The sequence below is a fragment of the Phoxinus phoxinus genome (assembly GCF_949152265.1).
Source record: "Phoxinus phoxinus genome assembly, chromosome: 1".
Taxonomy (NCBI): domain Eukaryota; kingdom Metazoa; phylum Chordata; class Actinopteri; order Cypriniformes; family Leuciscidae; genus Phoxinus; species Phoxinus phoxinus.
In genome coordinates, this window is record NC_136876.1 from 15,242,802 (window position 1) to 15,270,679 (window position 27,878).

At 37.2% G+C, this 27,878-nt stretch overlaps 1 protein-coding gene across 1 annotated transcript in view; it reads right to left on the minus strand.

The window, feature by feature from the left end:
• kcnt2b (potassium sodium-activated channel subfamily T member 2b) overlaps nucleotides 1-27,878 on the minus strand; it is a gene marked incomplete at its 5' end in the record, with an annotated part of 103,957 nt that overhangs the window by 59,725 nt on the left and 16,354 nt on the right. Inside the window, 7 exons of the mRNA XM_079634214.1 lie at nucleotides 206-300; nucleotides 610-693; nucleotides 2,513-2,587; nucleotides 4,719-4,778; nucleotides 6,239-6,287; nucleotides 8,680-8,733; nucleotides 11,562-11,661. Of these exons, the coding sequence (XP_079490340.1) occupies nucleotides 206-300; nucleotides 610-693; nucleotides 2,513-2,587; nucleotides 4,719-4,778; nucleotides 6,239-6,287; nucleotides 8,680-8,733; nucleotides 11,562-11,661 (517 nt within the window). The remainder of the gene's footprint in view (nucleotides 1-205; nucleotides 301-609; nucleotides 694-2,512; nucleotides 2,588-4,718; nucleotides 4,779-6,238; nucleotides 6,288-8,679; nucleotides 8,734-11,561; nucleotides 11,662-27,878) is intronic.

Below are 27,878 nucleotides of genomic sequence, written 5' to 3' on the forward strand. Positions count from 1 at the left end.
GTTTAATTGATCAGCACATAGGAAACACTATCCTGTCAAATCCTGACCAGTCACACACACACACAGCTGCAGTATGACCGCTATTCTACACATTTCTTGTACCAAAAGCACAATGAAGTTCTGCTCTCCCACTGATTTATTGTACAGTTAAACAATCTTTGCATTAAATGAATAATTCCAGGCCCTGTTTGTGTTTTTCTCTCACCAGGTGAAGATGAGGCAAAGTAGGGTGCTGATGAGGATGAGCACCTGGTTGAACATGGCCGAGTGTGTGCGCTGAATCGCTCTGTGCAGGTCGTTCTGAAAACAACATGAAGGAGAACAGAGATAAAAGAAGGCAGAGATGAGAGACAGTGAGACGTTTAATAAAGTGTAGTGCTATTGTGCTTGCACTTATGATACAAAACCCAAAACAATCATCAAGAGGTCGGGCAAATTTGATAACCAGCAAGCTTTCGACGGCAGAGGACAGATACAATCAGGAAAATAAGGCATGCGGAGGAAGTGAGATCGAGATGGAGAAGAAAATAAGAGCTGTGTGATAAAAGTGGATACACACAGACACAATTTCACTGGAAGAAAGGACAGGGGATAGGCTTCATTTCTTACAATCATGTTCTCAAGAGCGTGTTTGGCCAGCCAGCAGTTCAGGAAAACTGGAATGAACAAGTTTCTGAGGGAAGGCAAAATCACCTGATTGGAAAGAAAAAAAGACTTAATTTCCTTCAATTCAACGACTTTTGTGAGACAGCTGTAACACACAATACAGAGTTTGTCGCACCGCTGTTCAGGAGCACTGCTGCATCTTTAGCTCCACGGCAAATATACTATATATATATATATATATATATATATATATATATATATATATATATATATATATTGTGACAATCAGCGGCTGGAGTGCCTGCATGAGCCACTGGAGGGCACTCTCTTCCTGTGTTATTTTCCACCATGGACTCATTATTGTTTAATTATGTTCAGTTGTGTTTGATTACCTGTGATTGAGTTCCTTATTTAAACCTGAGTTTTCCCTGTGTCCTTTGCGAAGTCTTGTTACACTATAAGCGTACATCTCCGAGCATTATTCCCTGTTTTAGTATTCCGTGTTTCCCTGGACTCTTGACCCTTGCCTGTTATCTGGACCGTTTATGAACCTGTGCTGCCTGCCTCGACCTAAGCCTGTTTTGACCACGAGTTACCGGATTGCCCTTTGTTGAACTGTCTGCTTGAGTTTGTCTTCTTGTGTGTAAATTTAAATAAAGTGCTGCACATGGATCCGACCGCCTCCTTCCGTACGTTACATATATATACAGTATATATATAAAATACATATAATTTTTAAACACACACACACACACACACACACACACAGGACTAAATTATAAGACTCACTGACTGCAAGCTAGTCACGGAATCATTCACACAACTCACTTACTCAATGATTCAGCCTAAATTATTTACTCTTGACCACAGGTAATGACTTGAAATGATCTAAGACGGTTATGAAAATAAATGTTAAAAATGCAAATATAATGCAGGTCTAGATTTTTTTTATATATATATATATATATATATATATATATATATAAAATCATGGCAGACATTTTAGTAAAATAATAATAAATTGTATAATAATAACAAAAAAACAATATATATATATAAAATCATGGCAGACATTTTAGTAAAATAATAATAAATTGTATAATAATAACAAAAAAACAATATATATATATATATATATATATATATATTAGGCAGCACAACTGTTTCCAACATTGATAATAACATTGTATCTATATATAAATACATACATATAATGAATGCAGCACAACCGGGAACATAAATGGACAGTTTTAAAAGAGATTTTCTCAGTTTAGATTTGTGTGCACCCTCAGATTCCAGATTTTCAATACTTGTATCTCGGCCAAATATTGTCCAATCCTAACAAACCATACATCAATGGAAAGCTCATTTATTCAGCTTCCAGGTGATGTGCAAATCTCAATTTATTTATTTTTTACCCATGTGACTGGTTTTGTGACCCAGTGTCACATATATGATAATAATAACGTCAGAAGCAGAATATTGTTTATTTGTTAGTAAAATAATAATAATAACAATAATGTCAGAAGCAAAATGTTTAATTATTAGTATAAAAATAATAATAATTGAATTTCTTATGTATTATGGGTTCCAATTGTGTAATGAGGTAAATGTGATGTACTTATTGAGATATCTATAGCATGTCTGAACTATGGTGTGTCTTTGGTCTGGGGTGAAGGTGTAAGCTGCCTAGTAACTCAATTGTTTTGAGCATTTGTTTTTTGCTTGTTTGTTTGTTTTTGTTTTTTCTGTTGTATGTGTATTTGGACCCTCTTGAAAATGAGGGCTATCCATTAATACATCGAATTGAATTTAAATTAATAATAATAATGTCAGAAACAAAAAAGTTAAATAAAATAAAATAATAATAACAAATGATCCATGTCCATAAAACTTTTTTACTCACAGTGATCACAAAAGGAACGGCGCTGATCATCTCCAGAATGAACGGAATGCGCAACACTTGCTCCCAAACGTTGCCCTGGAAACAAGGATACTAGTGTCAGGGTCATGAAACTAGTGTTCGTGTGACCTCTCGGATTAAAGGATAAAACGCTGCTTTGATAAGGTTTGAACCATTGAAAAACAGCAGGGTTAAAGGTCACTCTCCTCGCCCTCTCGGATATACGTTTCATTTATCGGATGCAGTTGAGCCCGTGCCTCAATTAAGGTGTTAAAATGCCATATTTTACAAGCAAGATATACGTTTAGGTCTCACCCGTGCGGGACCTGCGTGGGTTAAAAAGCCTTCGTTGGTTTAGAAAGAAATCAAAGCAGAGCAAAAAGCGAGGGAGATGTGTTGATGCAGGTTGCGCTCATCGCACGGGGATCAAAACGAGGTGTAGGAGACTCTTAGAGATCCCTTCACTATCAGTGTCTGGAGGACGGGCATGCCTCGTTCTTTCTCTCACCACTTAGTCCCTTCAAAACAGCTCAACGCAACCTCTACTCTTAAGGCTTGTTTCTGAAACACTCGCTTGTTGCTTGTCTAAGACAGTCCAGCCCTAAGCAGATCGACCAACATGATGAGCCCGCTGATGGACCAACTAATGACCATCAATACCGGCTACGCACATCTAGGAACCGCACCGTACCAGCTGCCATCAGAAGGCAGTTTCAGAAGGATCGTGTCCGTTTCTCCATCTCATTTTGTCTGACCTTCTCAAATACACTCTGGGGACTGCAGATCTAATATATTCAGGGTGAAGGAACGATCTAAAAAGTCAATGGGACACAATGTTAAACATACCAGCTCTGCTCGTGAACATTAATTACACGAGGTAACTGAACGGATTTTCTAAAAAGTCCAAAATAGCATCAATGCTCACATGTTCGTTTAGTCAAGTGCCGAGCAACCAGATTTGTGTGGTGAGCTACTTTTTCTTTGGACTAAGAACATTTTTCTTTTTGGAAAAAGAAAAAACTAAGATAAATATCCCAATACAGAAGGTTTATTGGGAGTTATTTGGTAAAAGCTCAAATGCAGCTACACTGTAATAAAATATTGTTGGTTTAACTTAAAAAAGTAAGTTACCATGGTTTCCTTAAAATTTTGAGTTCATTGAAATTAAAAATGTGGGTTAATACAATGAAGGAGATTGGTTCCATAAATTGAAACTCAAAATATAATGTTATCTGAACCACATTAATTAAAGGAGAACTCCGGCGCAAAATGAACCTTTGTTCTAATTACACATTGTTACCTAGTCAACCGTTATCTGAGATTTGTTTTCATGATTATCGAATGTAAATAGTTTTATCTCTAAAAACAGTTTAGCCTATAACGCTAGTATAACGCTAGTATAACGCTAGTATATAGGGCATTGAGTAATGACAAATAAAAATCGCTTGTTAATACCACTAACAAGGCTCAAAATAGCCCCACACTAACACGGTAGCATAATGAGGGTCCCTACCTTCAAACCGAAGCATTGAGAACTTTGACAGTGTCCAGACAGTTTAATAAGAAGATATTTTATACATACAGTCAACTTCGCTTAGCCATCTTTAAAAAACAGTCTCTATCAATCGATCTAGGAACGCCGATACAAATGCGCTGGACCATATGAGATTCTACACAGTTCAGCGCATTTGTATCGGCGTTCCTAGATCGATTGATAGAGACTGTTTTTTAAAGATGGCTAAGCGAAGTTGACTTGGGGCTATTTTGAGCCTTGTTAGTGGTATTAACAAGCGATTTTTATTTGTCATTACTCAATGCCCTATATACTAGAGTTATACTAGCGTTATAGGCTAAACTGTTTTTAGAGATAAAACTATTTACATTCGATAATCAATGTGTAATTAGACCAAAGGTTCATTTTGCGCCGGAGTTCTCCTTTAATTTAATTAAGTTGATTTTCCAAAATATAAAAAGTTGTGATAAATCATTAAAAACAATTTTTAGTTCGTTGTAATTAAAACTTTGAGTTAATACAATGAAGAAGAACGGTTTAATAAACAGAAATTCAAAACTGTATGTTATCTTCACCACATTAGTTATTGAAGTTGATTTGACGAAAGATAAAAAGTTGTGATAACAAATCATGAAAATATTTCTTTACAGTGAAGTACTAGTGATAAAACCATAAGCACATGGGTCGTTTGCTCACCTTGTAGCTGAGGTACACCAGCAACATTGTCTCTGAAAAACTGATGAACGCAACAAGCACCTGGAGAGAGGAGAAAATAGACAAACAGAGACAAAAAGAGACAGAGATTAGGGAGAGAAGCAGAGGCTGTAGGAAGAAACAGCAGGAGCAGTGAGTTTCACACTGTCTGAGAATAAATGGGGAAACTGTGGGCAACACAACAATGGAAAATGTGTCAGTGTGTGTCTTTTTCAACCACGGGCTCTTGTATGTCCCATGGATTGGTTTGAGATTTATTTTTGCTACTATTATTTGGTAACGCTTTACAATAAGGTTTCATTTGTTATCATTAGTTAAATACAACGTTCTGTCATGAAAGATGGCACTTGCTGATTGGTTCCTGCTGTGTGAGTAACCAATGAGCTCTGATCAAGTTTGATCAAATAAATGACGGATTAAAACTTTGTGAATAGAAGTCGTCAGAAATGATAATGAAGACAAAAGAAAAGAATAATTAGAGCCATAACCAGGCTGGAGAGGGGTGAACGTGTGCAGGGAAGACTGGAACTGAATGGGGCAATTTGCACCACTAAACAATAGAGAGAATACACTGAATGGAGGCTTTGAAGATGACAATAAATATCAGTTTTTGCATTTTAGAGTCTTCTCGAAATAAAATCACATGACATGTTCTTGAAAAACATTTAATGAAATTAAAGTTTTTGACGTCTTCAGATTTGAAATATAACATGGTATTTAGCTGCAGTGCATTTCTAGATTAATACATTTTATTTTCATAGAGATATTTCATAAATATACATTTCTAATAATTTGACAAAACTTTGAAGTTATTTGAAGCTTCAAATGAGACCAGACATATGCTTTTAGTGCAAAGGCTTCATGAACTGTATCTGTTTTAGTTTGGTTATGCCAATTATTGGCATTAATTCAAAAGCGGGGGTGAAGGCTAACAGGTTAGAACTAAGAAAACGCCTTGAAAACTTTTCATCATTTATTTATGCTACTATAATTTACTTATTTTATGGTTTTACCCTTTTTAAGTTGGAAAATATATATATAAAAAATGTAGTTATAAAACAGTAATCTTCCTTTCAATAATTTGTTTTATATATTTTTTTTTAATCAGATTTATTATGATTTTAATCAAATCTTGCAATACTTACATCATTAATGAAATCATCAATGTAAAATATGTGCAATATTTTTTTACTGTATTTGGGAAACATGAAATGCTATGAAATTAGCATTAGCAATCATCGCACATTTTATTCCAACAAAAAAATAATTTCCATCATTGTGATTTCCATGACAACATTAATTGTGATTTGGAATGTGCAAAAAAGAAGAAGAAGATTTTTGGTAATTAAGGGAATGCTGTCCATCCATTGTTTTAATATTAAATACAATCATGAAAGCCCAAAAAGTAACTTTTAAAATCACACAAAGGACAAAAGTGCCTGTAGAAGAAACACAAGTGTGTGTGTGTGTGTGTGTGTGTGTGTTCATGAATTTGTTCTGACCTGAAGAGCCCAGAGTGGCAGAGGCCTGTTCACCCAAATGATGAGGGACCTGATGACAGGAAGCCATTATTATGACAAAATGAGATAAAGAATGAAAGGGAAATTACAAATTAGAGACGCTCGGATCAAGAAGCAGGCCCATAATTGAACACCCCCCCCCACCCCCCCCCCCCCCACAAGTCAAACAAACACACCAATTCCAGAATCCAATCTATTTACAATGCCTGAGCAATAAACAGATTCATACGGACATTTTTGTTACAAATTAAGAAATCAAAGCCGTGTTGTGTGTATTCTGCATTAAAGTAATGAGCAGAGTGGCATCCTGTCAGACACACACCATTAAATGCTTACAGACTGCAGCCAGCATTGTTGATTCTTAATAAATAGCAAAAACCTAACCGCCTTGTTAAACAGGTCACGGAGACTCCTTGAGATGTCCTGAAGTCAATAAATCAATTCTACTGCTGGCATGAGACAAAACAGTCTAACTGTACACAACACAATACATTTCTAGCAAAAAAAAGTCATTTGAATCACAGCCAGTCAGAAGATGTTGGATATTTAACATACAGTTACATTTTAGACCAATCAGATTTGATTGTGGGCGGGGCCACCCAGCTGCAGCTCAACATCACAGAAATGTGAAACAACCAATTGTTGCAGTCGGTTAAAAACATTCTGCTCGTGTTTTGAATTGAGTGGTTTGGAGTCACACAGCAGCTTTACCCTTGTTAAAAAGAAATAGCTTTAAATTGTACTTTAAAGGAATATACTTAAGTGTGAACTGAATGTAATGTTTTCAGACACTAAAATAGTTCACTTAAAAATTTAAATCCTGAAAAACTCACCCTCAAGTTGTTTCAAACCTGTATGAGTTTATTTTTTCTGCTATGCTGAACACAAAGGAAGATATTTTGAAGAATGTCAGTAACCAGACAGTTGGTGGACCCCATTGACTTCCATAGTAGGAAAAAAAATACTATGGAAGTCAATGGGGTCCATCAACTGTCTGGTTACTGACATTCTTCAAACGATCTTCATACAGGTTTAAAACAACTGGAGGTTGAGTGAACGATGACAGAATTTAAATTTTTTAAGTGAACTATTACTTTAACTCCATGTTATGCAATTAAATGAAAACGATTTATAGTTAAAATTTGTATTAAATGCTATTAGCTGAACTTTAGAATGCTAGTAGGACTTATTTATAATGTTGTCTTTGAAATATGGTTGAAGTGCACTGCCGAATGTAACGAGCATGTATGCTAAACTAAAATATACTTCAATGTCCATTGAAACTTCTATTTTATGTATTTAAATATTTGTAATCACACATTTGCAAATTTACATTTAAACGACAGCCAATACACTTTAAATGTAATATTGAATAACACGCAACAGTTTTATAATCAAGCCCTTTTTGTCAACATCCAAATAAGTGTACTTCTTTAAATCATGACAAGATTATTTAAGTCCCCCTGTAGTCAATAATTGTATCCCCTTAAAACTTACCTTTGATCACCAAAATTACATATTTGAAAAATAAATTATTTAAAATTATTTCATGCCTTAAAATATCTTGAATGTAACTCTACACCCTTGTCTCATTTAGTATTCACGGTTCTATGAATATTTAAATGAGCCCCGCCTCCACTCACTCACTCCAGCTCAGAGATCCACTGGTTGACGATCACACGTTGACCTGATTGGTTACAAGGTAGTTTGTGACGTCAGAAACACCAGCGATTTCAAACCATGTTTTTTGAGACTGTCTTTGGTTCACTGCAGTTTTAAGGAGAAAATACTCAACAATGGTGTTGATTTATTTACACATTAAAAACACCACATAGACATTTAAACAACATTATAAGCTTGATTTTCACCACAGGGGGACAGTGAACTTTAAAAAAATGTGTTTAGAAACAGTCATAAAGTCATTAAGTGGCCTTTTATTTCATTAATATTATAAAAAAGTACAGTTTTTTTTAAACACACACACACACACACACACACACACACACACACACACACACACACACACACACACACACACACACACACACACACACACACATACACACACACACACACACACACACACACACACAGGATTTTAAGTATTTGCACGTATTAGTCACACACACACATGATTTTAAGTATTTGCACGTATTAGTATTTGGAAGGATTTGGACATTCAAAGCACACTTCTTTTTCACAAGGGTTTATTAAGCTTAATATGAAATATGAGAAGAGATGAGCAGCAAAGTTCCTGATAAACATATTCAAAAGTGGAGATTCACGTTCCTTAAATTTGTTTTGATTTTCTTCAGTTTTTCTCTATTAAAATGTCTGTGTGCATCTTTATGTCTGTGTGCATCTGGCCCTCGGCCACCATGTTCATCATTTCTCATTCCAGAGTCAAGAGCCTTGATACTTACCAGTCGAAATGGCTTCTGTTGTGGGCAGAGGCATTCTGTCTGAGACAGCCAGCACTGCAGGGGAAGCAAACACACACACACACACACACACACAGATAAGAGTTGCAACGGCTTCCTTTTTATGCATGGACTGTCCAAGGGCACTTCAGTCTTTTCCAGATCTCACTTTCCCTTTGTCTACCCACACACTCTCTCTCCAACACCACATGAACTCTTCTCTGAAGTGAAAATAGATTTTCACTTTTGACCGTCCTTCTCTGTTCTGGTCGTTCACTTGCATCTCTTTGGCGTGAGCTTCTCGCTGTGCTGTTCTTCAGCACTTTGGCAGAAAATATGTTTTTTATTTTTTCATTTACACTCAGAAATGCAACAGACTCTGACCTGTTTCTCTTTATATGCCTGTCTTTCTTCTTCACTCTTCTGACCTGAGTGACAACCTCTTCTGGCGATGCGACAAAAACCTTAGATTGCAAACTTTAGCTGAGTGTGAAGTTAGCATTTTGCTAAGCTAAGCTACTTCATATAACACGAAAACGTCCAAAACACAAATATTAGATGGATATATTTTAAATTGATTTAAGTGGTGTTTATAATGACATTTCCCTTGACTGCAACCACCATCTTGAATAAAAACGTAATAAATAAATAAAGTGTAAATAAAGAATAAAGTGAACGTGTCACAATGCATTCTAAAATTAGCCTTACTATGAGGGATACTTGCAATGTTGTCTTTAAAGGGTTAGTTCACCCAAAAATGAAAACTCTGTCAGTAATTACTCACCCTCATGTTGTTCCAACCCCGTAAGACTTTTCGGCTGTCTCATTCCTCCATAGGCTTCTATTGTAATTTGAAACTTGCCGGCCCATAAAGTTAGTAAAGACAATGTTTAAAATACATGAAAGTACACAAACAATGAAAGTGAAAGTGAACGCGGCGCGCCGGCTCCTCCATGTCACGGTTATTATATTGTCTGCTATATTTGCCTTGTATTTGTTAAATACATGCAAATGGTTGATGAAACATTTATTAAAATAAGATGCAATTGAATTTATACAAAATGAAATTCACTTTAAAGAAAGGCTTTTAACAATGCAATGCAAGTGAACGCGGCGCACTAGCGCCTCAATGCACGGTTATTATATTGTCTGCTATATTTGCTTTTTATTTATTAAATACATGCAATTGGTTGATGAAACATTTATTAAAATTAAGATACAATTTATACAAAACGAAATTCACTTTAAGGAAAGGGTTTCTACAAAGCAAAACTTAATGAAATGGTAAAAACATGTCTGACGATTTACAAAAACAAAACTAATCTGCACTTTAATGTTAAAAGACGTAAATGTTAATAATTTGGAATACAGTCATGAGAGACTTTCATTTTAATTATTTTATTGCTGTATTTTATTTACATCTAATCGAATAGAGGATTTTACAAAAAAATATGTGCATTTTATATGCTGGAATATGCAGAAATATAAGTTAACAGAAGAAGGACTTTGTGTATTTCGTTAAAATATGGTGGAATGTGCAGAAATTGGTTAAATGTTCAACAATTTTCTTCAAGTCTGAGACTTTTGCATTTAATTTAATTTTTGGTTGATGCAATGTGCATAAAGTTAAAATATTGAAACTAATAAAACAAGTTTTAAAAAAGAGAATGTTTCATTTAATTCAATTTTAGATGATGGAATATGCAGAAAGAATATAATTAGGCTGAAAGGTCTGCTTTATATTCAGGTCGTGCATCATGTTTTTGAAGTAAAGTAACTAGTAAAGTAACTAATTACTTTTGAAAATAAGTAATCAGTAAAGTAACTGGATTACTTTCTTGGAGAAGTAATCAGTAATCAGTAACTAATTACTATTTCCAAGTAACTTGACCAACACTGGTTATACGTCACACGCATCACACACAAGACCAGCATCGGCCAATAGTGAGCCAACGTGTGACGTACAACCCAGAAGCGCTGCGCTGTTACACTACGTGAACTCACTCAGAGGCCCACACAGAAGAAAATTAATAGTTGAATAAAGTCGTTATTTTTGTGCACAAAAAGTATTCTCGTCGCTTGATAAACTTATGGTTGAGCCACTGTAGTCATTTGTACTATTTTAACGATGTTTTTAATAACTTTCTGGGCCGGCAAGTTTCGGTTACAATAGAAGCCTATGGAGGAGTGAGACAGCTCTCAGATTTAATAAAAAAATATCTTAATTTGTGTTCAGAAGATGAACGAAAGTCTTACGGGGTTGGGACAACATGAGGGTGAGTAATTACTGACAGTGTTTACATTTTTGGGTGAACTGAACCTTTAACAATCGAACATTTTACCTTGGCATTTCGGATCAACATTTTGCTAACACTTTATTTTACAGTGCCCTTGTTACACGTTACATATAGTTACTGTATTAATTTCTATAAATGACATGTGCTTAACCCTAAACCAAACTATAATCCTTCCTAACCCTATTGTAAGTACATATAGTTAATTATAAAAATATAGTTAATTACACTGTAACATGGACACCTTAAAATAAAGTGTAACCAACATTTTCACTACCCTTCTTGCAGTGCATTCTGGGATTGCTTTCTCTACAGAGGACACATGCACCATCTAGACACTGCTGACATGTTTAGTAGCCTATAACTATTTTGGCCAAAACCGAAAATAATTTTTCGGTGGAATATTTCTGGCTGCTGAAATTTCAGTGCATCACTACTACGTTTTTGTACATCAAATTTAGATGACATTTTGTTAATATGAGGCACCTTTTATAATATGGCCAAAACAATATATCTTAACAAGCTGAATAGTTTTTCTGTCTACTAAAATAGCTTTAAAAATAGCCTCGGTCCCATTTTGCTGTGTCTCACCAGTCTCTCTCCTCCCGCGGGTCGTCCAGCAGGACTCGTACGATGTAGAGCAGGCAGCTCACAACCTTCAGGAAGAAGTTGAAGAGTCGCACTCTCAAACCTGCACACAAGAGCGTGAGTCTGTCACCAATCAGCGTTACAAAGAGTAATCTTCACAAACAACAGACACACCAAGCCCAATACTCACGGACGGGACACGACAGCTAGAGGACAGCACATCAAACGGCCAGTAACAAATACAAGACCAACCAATTACCCAACACCAGCTCCACAGAGCCACTCACAGGGGTCAACAGCACTCCACGTGAAAGCAAAAACAAACTACCACCTCACAGGACAAGAAAAGCCACAATTAGAGCCGCCCCTCGGTCTGGCCGAGAACTCACTGGATCTTTGGTTTTTGATGAAGAACAGCTTCAGACGTTCCTTGAAAGTGTTTTCATTCACATAGAACTCTACCTGCACTCTAAAAGGAATGATGATGTTTGGTTGGAGAGGGAGAGGGAGAGGAAGGGGGAAGGACAGATAATGATGACATGTATGAGAGAGGAGGCAAGAAAGTTAGACTTATTGCCATTGCCGTAATAATAAAAAGCAATCAGTTGAGAGATAGAAAGTGCTGTTGCTATATTAAACTCAAACAGCTTCAGAACGAAATGATGTTGCCCTTTGTGCGCAAGCAAGGCGGCTGCGGAAGCACTCGCCATCCGCACTGACTTAATCCAGAATTATAAATGACTTCCACGGCGAGGGAGAACGCAACAGGAGGAGCCATAACTCTGGCGCTTTTCATTCCAGTCCACACTCTACAAACAGAGATCTGGAACTGACCGTAGGGGAATACTCCAGCTCGTGTTCGACCCGACGCCTGTCCGGCATCTGCAGCGGCAAGACGCCAATAACCACAGGCAATCGTTTCCAAACAGGAATTCAAATGTGTTTACTTGCACAAATGATCACTAGATGGTTTAAAAGCAGAAACGGGAAGCTCTTGGGTTTGGTAAAGCACTTCAATGGATTCCACTGTAAAAAAATGTTTGTTGTTTGAGCTGTAAAGCTGTCCGTTCAGAGCATTTACATTTATTAATTTAGCAGAGGCTTTTATCCAAAGCGTCTTTCAATTGAGGAACGTAACAAGTGATTCATCTTAAAGAGGGAATAAACACGAGAAGTGCTAGAAATATAAAGTCTGAGCCATCGTTCAGGATAGTACATGCTAGAATAGGGGGGGGGGGGGGGGGGGGAGATTAAGAAATAGTGAGAGCATAGAAAAAAATTAATAGGCCGTAAAACAGAATAGATTTTATTTGTATTTTTCTGCAGGATGGAGTTAAGTGCTGATAGAAGAGATGAGTCTTGAGTTGTCTCGGATCCAGCTGTCCAGCAGCCATATCACCCTGTAGCCCAAGACCGGTTGCCCACTGAAGCTAAGCAGGGTTGAGCCTGGTCTGTATCTGGATGGGAGACCTCCTGAGAAAACCAGGTTGCTGCTGGAAGAGGTGTTAGTGAGGCCAGTAGGGGACGCCCCAGTATAGTGACGGGGACACTATACTGTCAAAGAGCGCCGTCCTTCGGATGAGACGTTAAACCGAGGTCCTGACTCTCAGTGGTCATTAAAAATCCCAGGATGTCCTTCGAAAAAGAGTAGGGGTGTAACCCCGGCATCCTGGCCAAATTTTCCCATTGGCTTCTGTCCATCATGGCCTCCTAATCATCCCCATATACTGATTGGCTTCATCACTGTCTCCTCTCCACCAGTAAGCTAGTGTGTGGTGGGCGTTCTGGCGCAAACCAGGTGGATGCTGCACATTGGTAGTGGTTGAGGAGATTCCCCCTTCCATATGTGAAGCGCTTTGAGGTCCCAGAAAAAGCACTATATAAATGTAAAAAATTATTATTAGCTGTATATTTGGCGTTCCGGATAGGGTTGGAAAGATCATTCCATCATCAAGGAACAGTGAAGAAAACGTTCTTGAGAGTGATTTTGTGCCACTCTCTACTGTTGCACATGTATGCATTTGAAACACACTAGATGAATTTATCCATAACTGACTATTCATTTGAAATCAGACCTTGACAACATTCCAATGATACTTTGTCAATTTTTCTTCTGAGCCATTTTGGTTGAGATTGAAATTTCAGTGTTGTTTCATTGTTAAATGAGAATTATGTAAAACCAACACCAGTTATAATAACAGTACTAACAAAAGAGGATAAATAAAATATACCATATGATTACAGATGCAAAAAACAAAACAAAAAACATATATTAAAAATTATGTACATACAAAAGTTATAAAGCAAAAGCATCATAATCAGAAAATATCTCAGTAGTAGGTTATTCATGCGAGCACTGTTGTTTTGTTTTTAGCCATTGTTTAAATCCTCTGTTATAAGCATTGCCATCGGTCTCTAGTTTTAAATTAGTAGGTAAAGCATTCCAGAGTTGTGGCCCCTTTGCAGAGAAAGCAGACTGACCAAAAGAGGTCTTGTACTTTTGGGACAGGACAGTCACCTCTGATAGTGGCTTGTGTGTTCGAGAACTTTGACGCCTACTGACTAATTTAGAAAACACTGGTGAAACATGAATATTTAGACAAAAACAGTTTGAGATAATTAAAATCAATAAAACTGTCTAAGCCAAGAAGCTTATGCTTTCTTAAAACATCACAATGATGCCATCTCATAGGTTTCCGGTCCATCATTTTTACTGCCCGTTTGTAAATTGAGAAAATATGTTTAAATTTAGTTGGAGAGGCTTGAGACCATGATGTGACGCAATATGATAGATGAGCAAATATCACTGCATGCATGTATAGTTTTGCAGTGTGACATGACAAATCCCATCTTATAAAACGAAAACAATTTATGTTTGGTTTGACCTTCTTGCAGATGTACTTAACATGATTATCAAATTTAAATTTTTTATCCAGAATAATCCCAAGGTACTTGACTTAATTCACTGCTTCTATAACTTCATTTTTGATCTGCACCTCAAATATATATCGCTTACAGGCCTGGAGAAACACATGGACACTGTTTTCTTAACATTAAGAGATAAATGAGATAACTCGAGCCATTTAGATATATTCTGCAATGCCTTTGTCAGGTGTTCACGTGGAAACATGGACCACAGTGTCATCAGCATACATCTGACAGTTGACGCCCGACAGCGTTTTGGTAGATCATTTATGTACATTGTAAACAACAATGGGCCAAGTACAGACCCTTGCGGTACTCCCATGTTGTTGGCATGCAGAGGTGACTTCACCTCATTGACTCTGACACATTGCTGCCTCCCGCCCCAAATAAGACCTAAACCATTTCATTTATGTAACAAGATACTGTGATTAACAGTGTCAAACACTGCCCCGACAACATTTCCTTTATCCAGTGATTCTTTAATTTTGTCAAGCAAATAACAAGCTGTTTCTGTGGAATATTTGTCTCTAAATCCAAACTTCTGTAGATAAAGCAGCTGGTTAGACTCTAAATGTTCTGCTAATTGCTCGGCGACAATCTTTTCCAGAACTTTTGAGACTACAGGAAGGATAGCAATATGCCTATGATTATGTGCTATATCCTTATCTCCCGATTTATAGACCGGTGCAATTATTGCTGTTTTCCAGCTTTCTGGGAATATTTTTGCTTGTTTTGACAAATTTACTAAATAAGTCATTGGCTCCAACAGACAGCTTTTATATCTTTTAATTAATGCAGCGTGAATGTTGTGAATGCCCTTAGACATGGAGTTACAGTACTATGAATCAGATCGTTTATTAACTTTAAGACCATTTATTTTAAAGTGTTTTTGTCTACTTGAATTGGTTAGTCTATTTACAGTATATGTTGCCACAATTTAGAACTGTTTCAAAATTTCATACTGCATATGGTAAAAAGCAGCAAACAAAAGTTAAATGATGTAAACTATAATTCCTCTGACTGTCTGTTTACAATTCAAGATGTTTACGCCAAGATCAGTCACCCAGGATGACATGATTATAGACGGCAAATTTGATTTATGGTAAATTAAATTACTTCCATATCCCACCCTGGAATTCATGCATGGGCACAAAGGGAAAGTAAGAGTGTTTTAGCTTGGCCATTATGTCCCAAAGAAAAAATATTCAATTCAGTTCAAATCTGTCTGCTGTTCGTTGATTGGATAAAGACAGATTTAAATGCGAGTTTGCAGGCAATTGTAAGAATGGGACGGGGTTTATGCAGACTAAGGGTACATTTACACAACAACGATTTGCTTAAAATGGAGAAGTTTATCCTTTGAATTTTCCGCATACAGACGACGCCATTGTCAAAACAATCCCCATTCACACGGATCCACGAAAGCGACTAAAAACGCTGAATTCTCCTGCCAGGCCATTAGATAGCCATGAAACACAATAGGCTGAATATGCAATACGCATGTGCATGAGGTCATCGTCTTCAGAGATTTGCGTTTTTGTTGTTTACACGGAGTATGTTTTCAAAAACTTGCACTTTGAAACCCGTTTCAAAAGTTAGCGTTTTCAGGCACCCAAACCGCCGTTATCGTGTAAACGAACAGCCAAAACACAGTAAAAGTTTTATGTTTTTAGTTGAAAGCCGCGTCGTGTTAACAGCCCTTAAATGATTGGTGAAGTCTGGCATATGTCAACTTTGCTCTACATTCAACATGCTCAATCGGCCAAAATGCCCCCAACAAGGTCCGACTAGTGGCTGCGGTGTGGAACACACCTCAAAAACTGGCCCGGCTGACGGTCAAAGGTACAGTATTCAAAGGTACAGTAACTTGCAATGTTGCAGTCTTATGCTTATATATATATATATATATATATATATATATATATATATATATATATATATATATATATATATTCTATGTGTTTATTTAAGGGTTCTAAACTTTCTTTCGGTGTGTGTGTACTGTAAACGTGTTTCCGGTTCATAAGACATTCATTATGAATGCAGAGTCAATATAATCGTCTGTGGTTATCGATATCACGCCACAGCTGTCCACACACATTAAGTTGTAAATAACAATTATGTTCATTTAAAGGTCACTCATGGGAGAATGTCACATGCATCGAGTTCATTGTACTCTGGCACGTTTCCAGTCCCGTTTTAATCAGTTTCCTGGGCTCCAACTATCCAGGGATTCATAAAGAGGCATTAGCCACAGACCAGATCAGTGTGAGCCAGATCACTCCAGTCTTTTTACAGACTTCCTCTCAGATCTCTGGAGCCAGCCTCATTTCCACAGAGCTCTGCGTAATTGGATGGAAACACGGAGGGACACATAATATCCGGTGAGTCATGTCATAACAATGGGAATAAAATAAGAGAATGTGTGATCTGTCCATTTTTCGCACTCATATGTCGGGGAAAAAGAGATAATGTGAATTCACAGTCCGGAAAAGGGGATCCGGACCCCACGTGGTGGTCGACCCTTACGTATCCTCTCCTCACAGCGAGAACCCCGTCAGACCATGCTGTGTGTTGCTATGGCGACAGAGGTTTCTCCGGGTTTCCCAACACACACACACATCTAGTTGTAATAATCAAGTTTCATGGGCGTGGAGGGCTTGATTCTTTCTGAGCACCTTGGAAATAATGGCCTTTGCACACAATCTTACCTACTGTAAGTGTCGTGATTGCGCGGTGAGAAAATCAGTATCACATTAATACACGTGTCCTTGATGCACAACGTATCATCATTTTGCCCATTGTGAGGACCACCTTAACAATACTTCATCGCGAATTACAGGAAAGATTACAGGATTTATGCTCACAAAAACACATCCAGGTCACAGCAAAATCAAAAGAAATGATATTGTGTATTAGATTACTCTATATTATTATATTTGCATTTACAAATTATATTTTCGGAACATTTATTTTTTTATTTTTTTTGCATTGTGACATTATTTTAATGACTATTATCATGTTTTCATCAATTTCATGACAACAATGCATCAGAACAGTTTCTTTTTGTAATTATAGAAAAAAAGCTATCTTTTCTGTAATACATTCACGTGGCCACATACACACTGCAGCTAAATTCAGTTGTCAATTCACATTTAGGGCCAGATTTACTAAACATGGCAAATTAGAGTGAGAGCGCAATCCCATAAAAAGCGCCGATGGGAGTGTTAAGTTCTACGCGACTGACGACGATCTATCATGCTTTTTTTGCTGGTATATAATGGCGCAAATACAAGTAATCTGACAACCGCAAACCTTGGTAAATTAATTTTAAATACTCCCATTTTTTAATGGGAAAAATACTCCTATTTTCCCATTTAAATACTCTCATTTATCCTCCCATAAATTTTGCGTCTGAAATGGAAAGTCCTACAAATGCATATGCAATAAAGTCAACCGCAAAAATAACCCTGTCCATGCCTCTTCAGCGCCAATGTTTCACTGGGTGTCTTTAGTAAATCCTGCCAAAAGAGGGTTTGCGCTGGCACAAGTTGTTAGTAAATCTGGCCGTCAGTGTTTAATCCTCATCTGTACACGGGGGGCAGCGTTTAATTCAACTTAGACATTCGTCACTTTTCCACAGTCGGGGCCCAACAGCTCTAAGAATGGCAAGGAATAGTTCCAGTCAGGGCTTGACATTAAGTGTTTTGTTTACCAGCCACTGTGGCTATAGTGGTTTTCCAAAGTTACTAGCAATTCATTTTCACTGGCCACAATTTTGACATCAATAATACCATGGGTAAAAACTGCCATATAGATATTTTTAATATTATCTCATAATTTGGCAGCAGGTTTATTAGGCTGCTGTCACTTTAAGACCTGACGCACGGATCCATTATACTGTTAAACGTGTTTTCTTTCTCAACTGTCACGCTCACTTAAAACATAACAGACTGTGTTTACGTGAAGACTCGCCAAGACCGGCATTTTGTCATTATTTTGTGTGTATTTGACTGTTTAAGCGCAATAAGCAGCGAAAAAGAACTCAATTTAGTCTTGAGAGGGGTTTTATTTGCACGCACTTTGGGTGTGAGGACAAAAAACTGCGGGAATGAGTACAATTATGCACAATACGCACAATCCCATGCCGAAATTTGAGCCCTGAAACAGCAACAATACTCATACGGAACAAAAGAAAAGAGTGAGCGAAAGGAGGCAGCTTTATGTGTCGGAGAGATGAAAGAGCGAGATAGCGCAGCTGGTATTGTGTATCTATTCCGCGGAAAACCGTATTGAAAAATCGATATTTTTGACAACACTACATTGCACACCTTTTTAAAAGATTACAATTGAAAAATGTATATATTATACGTTCCAGTTATATTTTCACATGAGCTTGGTTCAACGCGCTATTTGAGTTCATCCAAGTCAATAATAATGCAGCCACAGAGTTCATTTACAGGAATGACAACTGTATTCTACAACCGAATGAACTCCTGAAATATCAGGAAGTGACAACCACATTTACAAAAAATCTACGCAGTATGTACAGAACCGAACTGAACAGCTATTAATGATGTATTCAAACGTGCATCAGAGATGTGTCTCTCTTCTGTATGTACGGTACAAGAAAATTGATTTTCATACATTTCTTTCTCATACATTCCCCTTTGTTGTACATATTCTGACCATCATAATCCTAATGTATCCATTGCTAATTAGCTCTCAAGAGTAATTGGACCAAAGACCAGGGAAAGCAGTCACCATTGAACAACAGTTTTAATGAACTAATCCAGTCTAATATAAGGTGACAGACGCTTCATTAAATATATATCATCAAATCATGTAGTATTTATGGCCATTTCTCTAACAGACCATCCTTCGGGAAAAGCACATATTATAGAAATTAATGCTGTATGGTTTTATTTCAGTTAATGTTTGTCATTCGTTCATTTCATCAAAACATCTGGATACCCCAGGATGAATTGTTCAACTTCTAAACAAGTGGTTGAACAATATATGATTTACAATGGCAGATGCTGATGCCATAATATTATAAGTATATATTTTAATAAAAATAAATGGCACACACTGTATCTTTTAATCTTGTATAATAAAAAATAAAATGAATATACTGTATGTATACGTCAAACTGTTGATGTATAAAAGCCATTTCTCTTTCCTTCAGTTCAGTAATACCATTATAGTAATTTGTTTATAGATTTCTTTAAAAGAAAGAAAGAAATATATCAATAAAAAAAAGACTGTCTACAACTCTGCATAGCCTCATTAAACACGCTGATGACGTGTGTTGTCTGCGCGAGCAGGTGCGCGGTATAGAAATACATATGTTGACAGGCAGGAAGGACATCTTAACATTGATTGGACAAAATTTTTTTAGTCCTGCACCTTCCACAGAAGATATATGTTTATGTAAATGTATTTAGACCACTTTACTTAATCATTGCTATCAGGATGTGAATAGACTTTTAACCAGAATAACAAAAACAAAACAAAAAAAATCACCTACCCTGCCTTTAAATATACTTTAAAGAATTATCAATAATTTAATCCTTTCTCATACGAGTTTAACTAACGACTAAGTTTAACTAAAAACTAATGTAAAGTCATTATTCAATATTACATTTAAAGTAATATATTACTTATATATCAATATAATATATTATATTAATATATAAATGTATTTTGAATATACTAAATTGTAACCATCACTGCAAAATGTGTAATTAAAAATATATTTATATACACAAGTTTTCATAGAAATTATATTTAGCATAAATGCTTGTCAGATTCAGCAGTATACTAACCATATTTCAAAGACAATTCATTATGAAATTATGTAAATACATACTGTTTTAATGGTCCCATTTAGACATTCTCTTAATAGGCAGATAATCTACTAATAATCTAATTTAAGTTATTTGACATGTAGTTGCAAAATATAGTCAACAGAATGTCTAAAGGGGACCATCAAAATAAATGTTAGCAGATACTTAAGTCTTAAGTCCCACTTAAATGAGTAAAAAAAAAGTTTTCACAATACATTTTCCTTTAATTGCAACATGCATTTAAGTGTCTGAAAACATTACATTCAGATGACACTTAAGTATATTCCTTTAAAGTATATTATTTCTGTAATAAGTACTCTTTTTAAAAGTACGCTGAAGTGAGAAGTTTACTGACTAAGGTCTATTGGCCATAAACTGCATAAACCATTACATCTTTCAAAGGTATTCAAGAGTTTGATTTGAGCTCAGGCAGAAAATTGCAAGTAAAGGAGACATCCACACAACTTTTTTTTGCTTTTCATTAATAGACAGGACAATAAAAAGTGACAGGCAACTAAAACCCAAACCGGACTTAACTCTTATACATCATAAACTAAAGCGTGTCTGCTAGGTCACAGCTGTGCCAACTCCTGTTTGAATGAGACTTTGTTGCACGTCAGTCTATCATTGATTTCACATTTACCCACAGTTATAGTTCATGTAAAAGTGTCAGTCATGTCCCCTTCATGGCAAAATATGTTTTCTGCTACTGCTAAGAATAGGAAACAACATTAAAAGTTGCTTGCGAAACAAACAAGTTCCCGGCTAAGCTGATTAAGTACAAATCTCGAACATTTGCATTTGAATTGACATTAGTTATTATTTGGCCACTGCTTAAAACAACAGATCTTTGCAGCTGTGGGATTTTAGGGCAAGTGAAAAAGTGAAGATGTGGGTTTTAATGCTGGCCTGGAATAGAAGAGTGAGATTATGAGAGAGATTATTGATATTGACATCCATATTTCTTGTTTACAGCATTGAGACGCCAAAATGTTGCTGCCGTTAGCAGTTTGTCAACCATCACGAGTTCATGAGTGATATTCTGTACACATGAAATAATAATTTAAGACATTCACCCGTGTTTACATGTTTGATGATACTCAAAACTTTGGAGGATGTATGTGATTTGATGTGAATTAATGCGTCACTGTTTAGTATGTTCATAACGGCACAATATGGTAAAGCTTTGAGCACAGTCTGGTTCTCAACGTTTAGGATTTCATCCAGAGACTGGAACAAGATGCATGTCCCGGAGATCCCAAAATCATCCAGCCACTTGCTTGGGGAGACAGTGACAGATGATGCAACTATCATTAACACTAACTGCGTAATGATCTCATCTCTACAAGACTCACAATCTCACCAAACTAGACCGTGTCTTTCTGTTCCGCTTACATCATCCTCATCTTATTCTCAATAACTAAATCATTAGATATCTTGTAATAAATATTGCCAATGTTCAGACATAAAATCTCCAATATTATGTCAGACTTTGTCAGTATTTCACCATCCGTCTATCGTGCATCCTTTTTTTTTTCTTCACTTTTATTTATTTATTATAAAGTCTTTGCACATTTATCAGTTTACATTGGAGGCATACTTTTCTGACATTTATCTGCTAAAGACACTTGCATATGATTCAAAAACAGAAATAAAGTGTGAATTATGCACTTTTTCAAACATTATTTTAGTAATTTAGTCCATCCATCCATTTTCTTCCGCTTATCCGGGGCCGGGTCATGGGGGCAGCAGTCTAAGCAGAGATGCCCAGACTTCCCTCTCCCTAGACACTTCCTCCAGCTCTTCCGGGGGGACACCGAGGCGTTCCCAGGCCAGCCGGGAGACATAGTCTCTCCAGCGTGTCCTAGGTCTTCCCCGAGGTCTCCTCCCGGTGGGACGCGCCCGGAACACCTTCCCGGGAAGGCGTCCAGGAGGCATCCGGAACAGATGCCCGAGCCACCTCAGCTGACCCCTCTCGATGTGGAGGAGCAGCGGCTCTACTCTGAGCTCCTCCCGAGTGACCGAGCTCCTCACCCTATCTCTAAGGGATCGCCCAGCCACTCTGCGGAGAAAGCTCATTTCGGGCCACCTGTATCCGGGATCTTGTTCTTTCGGTCATGACCCAAAGCTCATGACCATAACAATTTAGTCCAAGAACAAAATAAATTTAGCATTAAGTATCTCGTGCATCCTTTAAAGTCGGCATGAAATCAAAAATGAGCCTATTTACTTTGTTAGCGGATATTAGGCTTGTGGTGAACAATTAATCCGTGCAAGTTAATACACAGAAAACAATTGTTTGCCGTGGTTTCTTTAATCAAAGTCTGAAAAGTTACTTCCGGTCTGGAATGGTTCTTTTTCTGATGACGTAGGTTTGACGGCTTGGGTTGCTTAAACGACCCCCAGAATATTTTGTTGTATGAATATCTGAACATGTAAAATCGAAAGAAAGAACATACCATCTGCTTTTAAACAAACTAACAAAAAAAACTTTTTATCCAAGCTTAAAGGTGCATTAAGCAACTTTTCATGTTAAAAATACCCGTTTTCTAACCCATACATGCTTAAACAATTGCCTGATGGGCTGAATGAGCCCTTCTCTGATCACTGAGATTGTCTCTATAATCCTGTAAAGTAAAATACATAAGAGGGATTCGGGCCGGAATTTTAGACTGGGCGTGACGTCATGCGCGTTCACGGCACGCTCACATAGCGATGTCTGGCAGGTTTGTGTACTCGCCGACATTCTCCGTAGAAGATGGATTGTAAGAGACCTGCTTGTAGTTCATTTCAAACACCAACGCAAACTCCACGTAAGATAAAAAAAGAAAACTTTTGTCCAGTGTGGTCCATGAGCGTGCACATCTCTGGCTGCAGTTTCGCTTGCCGCCAGAGGTGGCATAGTTCTGCAAAAACTCAGAATCTTGCGCTATGCACCTTTAAAGGTATTGTGGAAGATTTTCTTTTTCCGGGTGGATCATCCAGACTATTGGTCCTCCTTGTTGTCAGTCATTCTGGTGAAATGTTTACGTAAGGCCGTCGTACGTGCTCGTCCCTAGGTAGTTTTCGCTTTCTGCGCATTTGCACTTTCAGGTGTATATGTGTGGTGAGCTACGGTTTCAGCCATTCATTGAAGCTCGCCGTTCTCACCGGGATTTTTCTAAATGTCTGAGGGTCGCAAGAAAAAAAGTGTCTACGAATTGTATGACAAGAAGAGAAAGGCCTCTGAAGAAAAAAACAAGACCAGAGTGTTTCTGGGAGAATATTTCACACGCTGGCATGCGCTAAAAGCACAGGTTGGGCTTCCCACTGATGCCTCAGTCGCGAAGTTTCTACTCGACAGGTAAAGTTTGGCATGCTATTTGGAGAAATCCATTTAAAATTACTGCTAGTGAAAGTTAATGTAAGCTATGATTAGCGATGCTAGCCCTAGCACAAGTCACGCACTGCGCAGACACGGTAAACATCTCAATTTGTCTAAAGTAGCCTTATGACCAAATGGTAAAAGGTATCACGCTGAAATGTTATAAAACTTTGTGTGTTCATTTTTGATAATTCCAATGTGTTCACAAATGTATATAATAAGTAAATAAATGCAGACAGCAACTTGTAAACAGAGCGTGCACGAGGAGAAGTAGGCTCGTGCATGCTCTCTCGTGCACACGTTTAATAGGCGTTCCCTCTCGGGAGCAGGTACAGTGTTGCGCATGTGCATTTTTTCAAAAAGTGGAGAGGGCGGTTCTTTTCTAAAATTCGGGAAAATCTTCCTCTATACCTTTAAGGCATTCATTTTTTAACCAACACTTGAATATGAGGACAATTTCTAAAAGTAACATTTTGAGCAAAAAGTTGAGAAAATCGCGTTTTTGTCAAAGACTTGGTCCGGATCTGATTCAGAACGATGATCAAAACATAGATGGAGTGTATTTATATTGTAAGATTTGAAAATTACAAGTGCACATTAAATACAATAGACTATGTGCACGTTAGCATATGCTACTTCCGGCTGCGAAACCGATAGGGGGTGTCTAGTTTCCGGTAGCCTGATGGACGACGTAGAGGATGTATATTCCATGGTATATTCCGCCAAGAAGGCTACAGTACCCCACGTTGGGTAATCCCCTTTCTCTGGGTGTGCAGTCATTACTGCAGGGGCTCGGTGCAGCATTGGGAGAGCCCTATTCTTTTGGAGATAATCCTCAGAAAACATGTAACGTTAGTGGGAATTCTACTGCAGTGACATTGCAGCCTAAAGGATGCTGCATATCTTAAAAGCAGGGAGAGTGTAACCCGGATAATCCAGGCTACGAGTAAAAGAGTTGAAAGATGTGTAAAAAGATGGGAAATTTAAAAAGAATAAGAGAGAAAAACGAGTGTTTTAGAAGAGAAAGTGTTTCGTCCAATCATTGATCGCGCTGCATTGATTGACACTCCAACGAGCCAATGGTAGCAGCGCACTGAGACTGCGCCGGCGACACTGCCGCTGTCAGAGACATTGAGAGAGAGAGAGCGAGTCAGATGAAGCAGGATCTCCAGACACTCCGTATCAAAGGATAGATGTTGAGAAAGAGAATTATAAATGCAATCAAACGATTACAGTTATGAGTGAAAGTGATCACTTTGAAGAGAAGACGACGAGACAGAGAATCGAGAATAAAAGCCGATGTAGATACACGGAGCACCAAAGCACCGCAGATAATCTTCCTATTGAATAAAATGTGACTTTTTTGCCTTGGTGAGTTGTTTTCTTATATTGACTTGACATTCCACAAGTTTTTTTTTTATGTTTTAGGTCCATTGCGAACGATTAAACTAACTTAACGCCGGTCCCCTGATGTAAACAAGACGGCAACCGGAAACGAAGTACCCAATATCCGCCCTCAAGCCGGAAGTTAGCATTTTTCTCGTGCACAGAGCGAATTAAGCACACAAGCTGCCGTTTCCATACAAGAAGTGGATGGTAATTTATACTGCCAAGCTCCAAAGAGCACAAAAATGCTTGTAAATGTATTTGTTTCATGGAAAACAGAATCTTGGATATTCTATTTAACATCTGCTTTTGTGTTTCAGGGAAGTAGGAATATAGCACAGGTTTGTAATCTCACGAGGATAAACTGTTCCTTTAAAGCATCCCTGTGGTCCCTCCATGTCTCACAGCAGGGATAATGCTCACCCAAAAGTCGGTCGTTCCCTGTGTCGTATTTATATGCGATTTCATATGCTTTTTCATATGTTAAACTCTTTTCCACTTGAGGGAGTAACAGCAGTGAGCAAGTGTAAACATCACCACATGAAAGGAGCCGAGCACTGGGTTTGATAACACCGTTGACTTGCTATAGCTACAGGAAAAAGGAAAAAACATTAAAAACTCATAAAAGTCTGTGGGCTCTACGGAGAAGCAAGCACACTATACCATGCAGCTCCTATGCTAATAATGTTGGGAATTCTGGCAATACAGTTGCTTTCTCAAACAGCAATTACACAACAATCGTGCCTAAAATTACTTTTTACTATATTTATTTAACTAATAAATATTCAAACCCTCTAATGAAGTGCACACAGTTCCTCTGAAAACGAGAGGAGGGCGACTTCTTAATAACGCTGCAAAAACTAATTAGTTATTTTGTTTGTGCCAGTCACGCATCCCTAATCCCTTGCTACTTAAAGGAATAATTCACCCAGAAATTAAAATTCTGTAATTTCAAACCCATTTGATTACTTTCTTGTGGAGCACAAAAGGAGATATTTAGCACAATGTTCGTGCTGCTCCTTTTCATACAATGAAAACATATAGTAGCAATCAGATTGCCTGTTCGTTTCTTTTAATGCCATATCAGCAGCAAGACCAAGTAAATGAAAGTAAATCGCAAAAGGCATACAGTTAACATACAGTAGTCGACATTTGAAGTGGGTCAAAACCTTTCAAAGTTATAGGCCTACATACATTTTGAACAATACCGGTTCTTGTCTTAGGATAACTTTGATGAATATAAGATAAGACATTTAGGATTCATGCAAATTCTCTGAGTAAAACTTTTCTTGGATCTCAATTTGTATGAAAACATTAGACAGATACATTTCAACTAAATACACCTAAAAAATAAATTTTACTTAATATTTCCTGAATTGTTTTTTGAACATCCATCCATACTGTCAAACCATTCACTGAAATTAATCAATTCTCAATTCAATTAGACAAAACCGCATGTAGAATTTTGTCATGCTATACTTCTACAGTTTGAAATGACATGAGGGTAGTTTTAATTTTAATTTAGTTTTTGGTCTTATTTGTAATTTCTTATTACAGGGTTTTCTAAGGGAATTTCAAAGGGTTTGTGAGTTAATGAAAAGCTAAAAATTAAAAATTTAATTCCATTGTTTTCTAATACAACAATAAAAAAAACCTGTCCCCTTGTGGTGAAAATCCAGCATTTAATGTTGTTTATATGTCTATGTGGTGTTTTTAATATATGCTTTAAAAAACGCGTGTAATTCCATTAGTAAACACCATTGCTGAGTATTTTCTCCTTAAAACTGCAGTCACAAACTACCTTAACCAATCAGGTCAACGTGTGATCGTCAACGAGTGGATCCCTGAGCTGGTGCGAGTGAGTGGAGGCGGGGCTAATTTGCATATTCATAGAACCGCGTATACTAAATGAGGCAAGGGTGTAGAGTTACATTCAAGCTATTTTAAAGCATGAATACTTTTTTTCAAGGATAAAACGTTTAAATATGTCATCTTATTGATCAAAGATGAGTTTTAAGGGATGAAATTATTGACTATTTTAACTGACAACTGATCGACTTTAACTGACAACAGAAGACCATGAACATGCATGGTTGTTTAATGTTGTTAAATTTAAACAAAAAATCTCAGTTGATGTATCAAGTAAACATTTTAAGTCAAAAGAGTGTGACTGGGAATCCCTGTGTTATTGTTTATACTGTATAATATTTTCTTATATTGGTATAGCAGAGTCCTGTAATAAAAAACAAGCTTGTCAAAAGTCAACAAAGATTTATGATGTGACCTCAGCACTACCCAGCACTCGATCAATTATATGCCTGAGAGTCCATTCACGTCATTTGTTATATTGTGATAGTAGCACTCAGTCCAATTAATATGATGGATGCATTGAGGTGCGCAAACAGTACATATGTAAAAATTGATCTGGCCTCCAAACATTACTCATGCGCTACTTTATTCATGCGAAATTAAATTCTATTGACAGCAATTTGAGGCAGCTAATACTTCTATCTGGCTTTCCTTAATCATAAAGAACATTTTGATTTGTAATTGAGTGTCAGTTACAGCCTCTACTAAAGAGACGACTATTTCTAGCGTGCCACAATGACTCCACAATGAACTCCAGCACAATACATGCTGATGAAAATCTGAAAGAAATGTTTCCTTTGAGCGATAAGATACGGGGAACACACACACACATTCACTTCTGAGGGACATGCAGACAAAAGCAGCACTCTAATAATACAGGAAAAATGACATTCATAGAGACACAGAGGGAAGCTCTCTCAACCACGA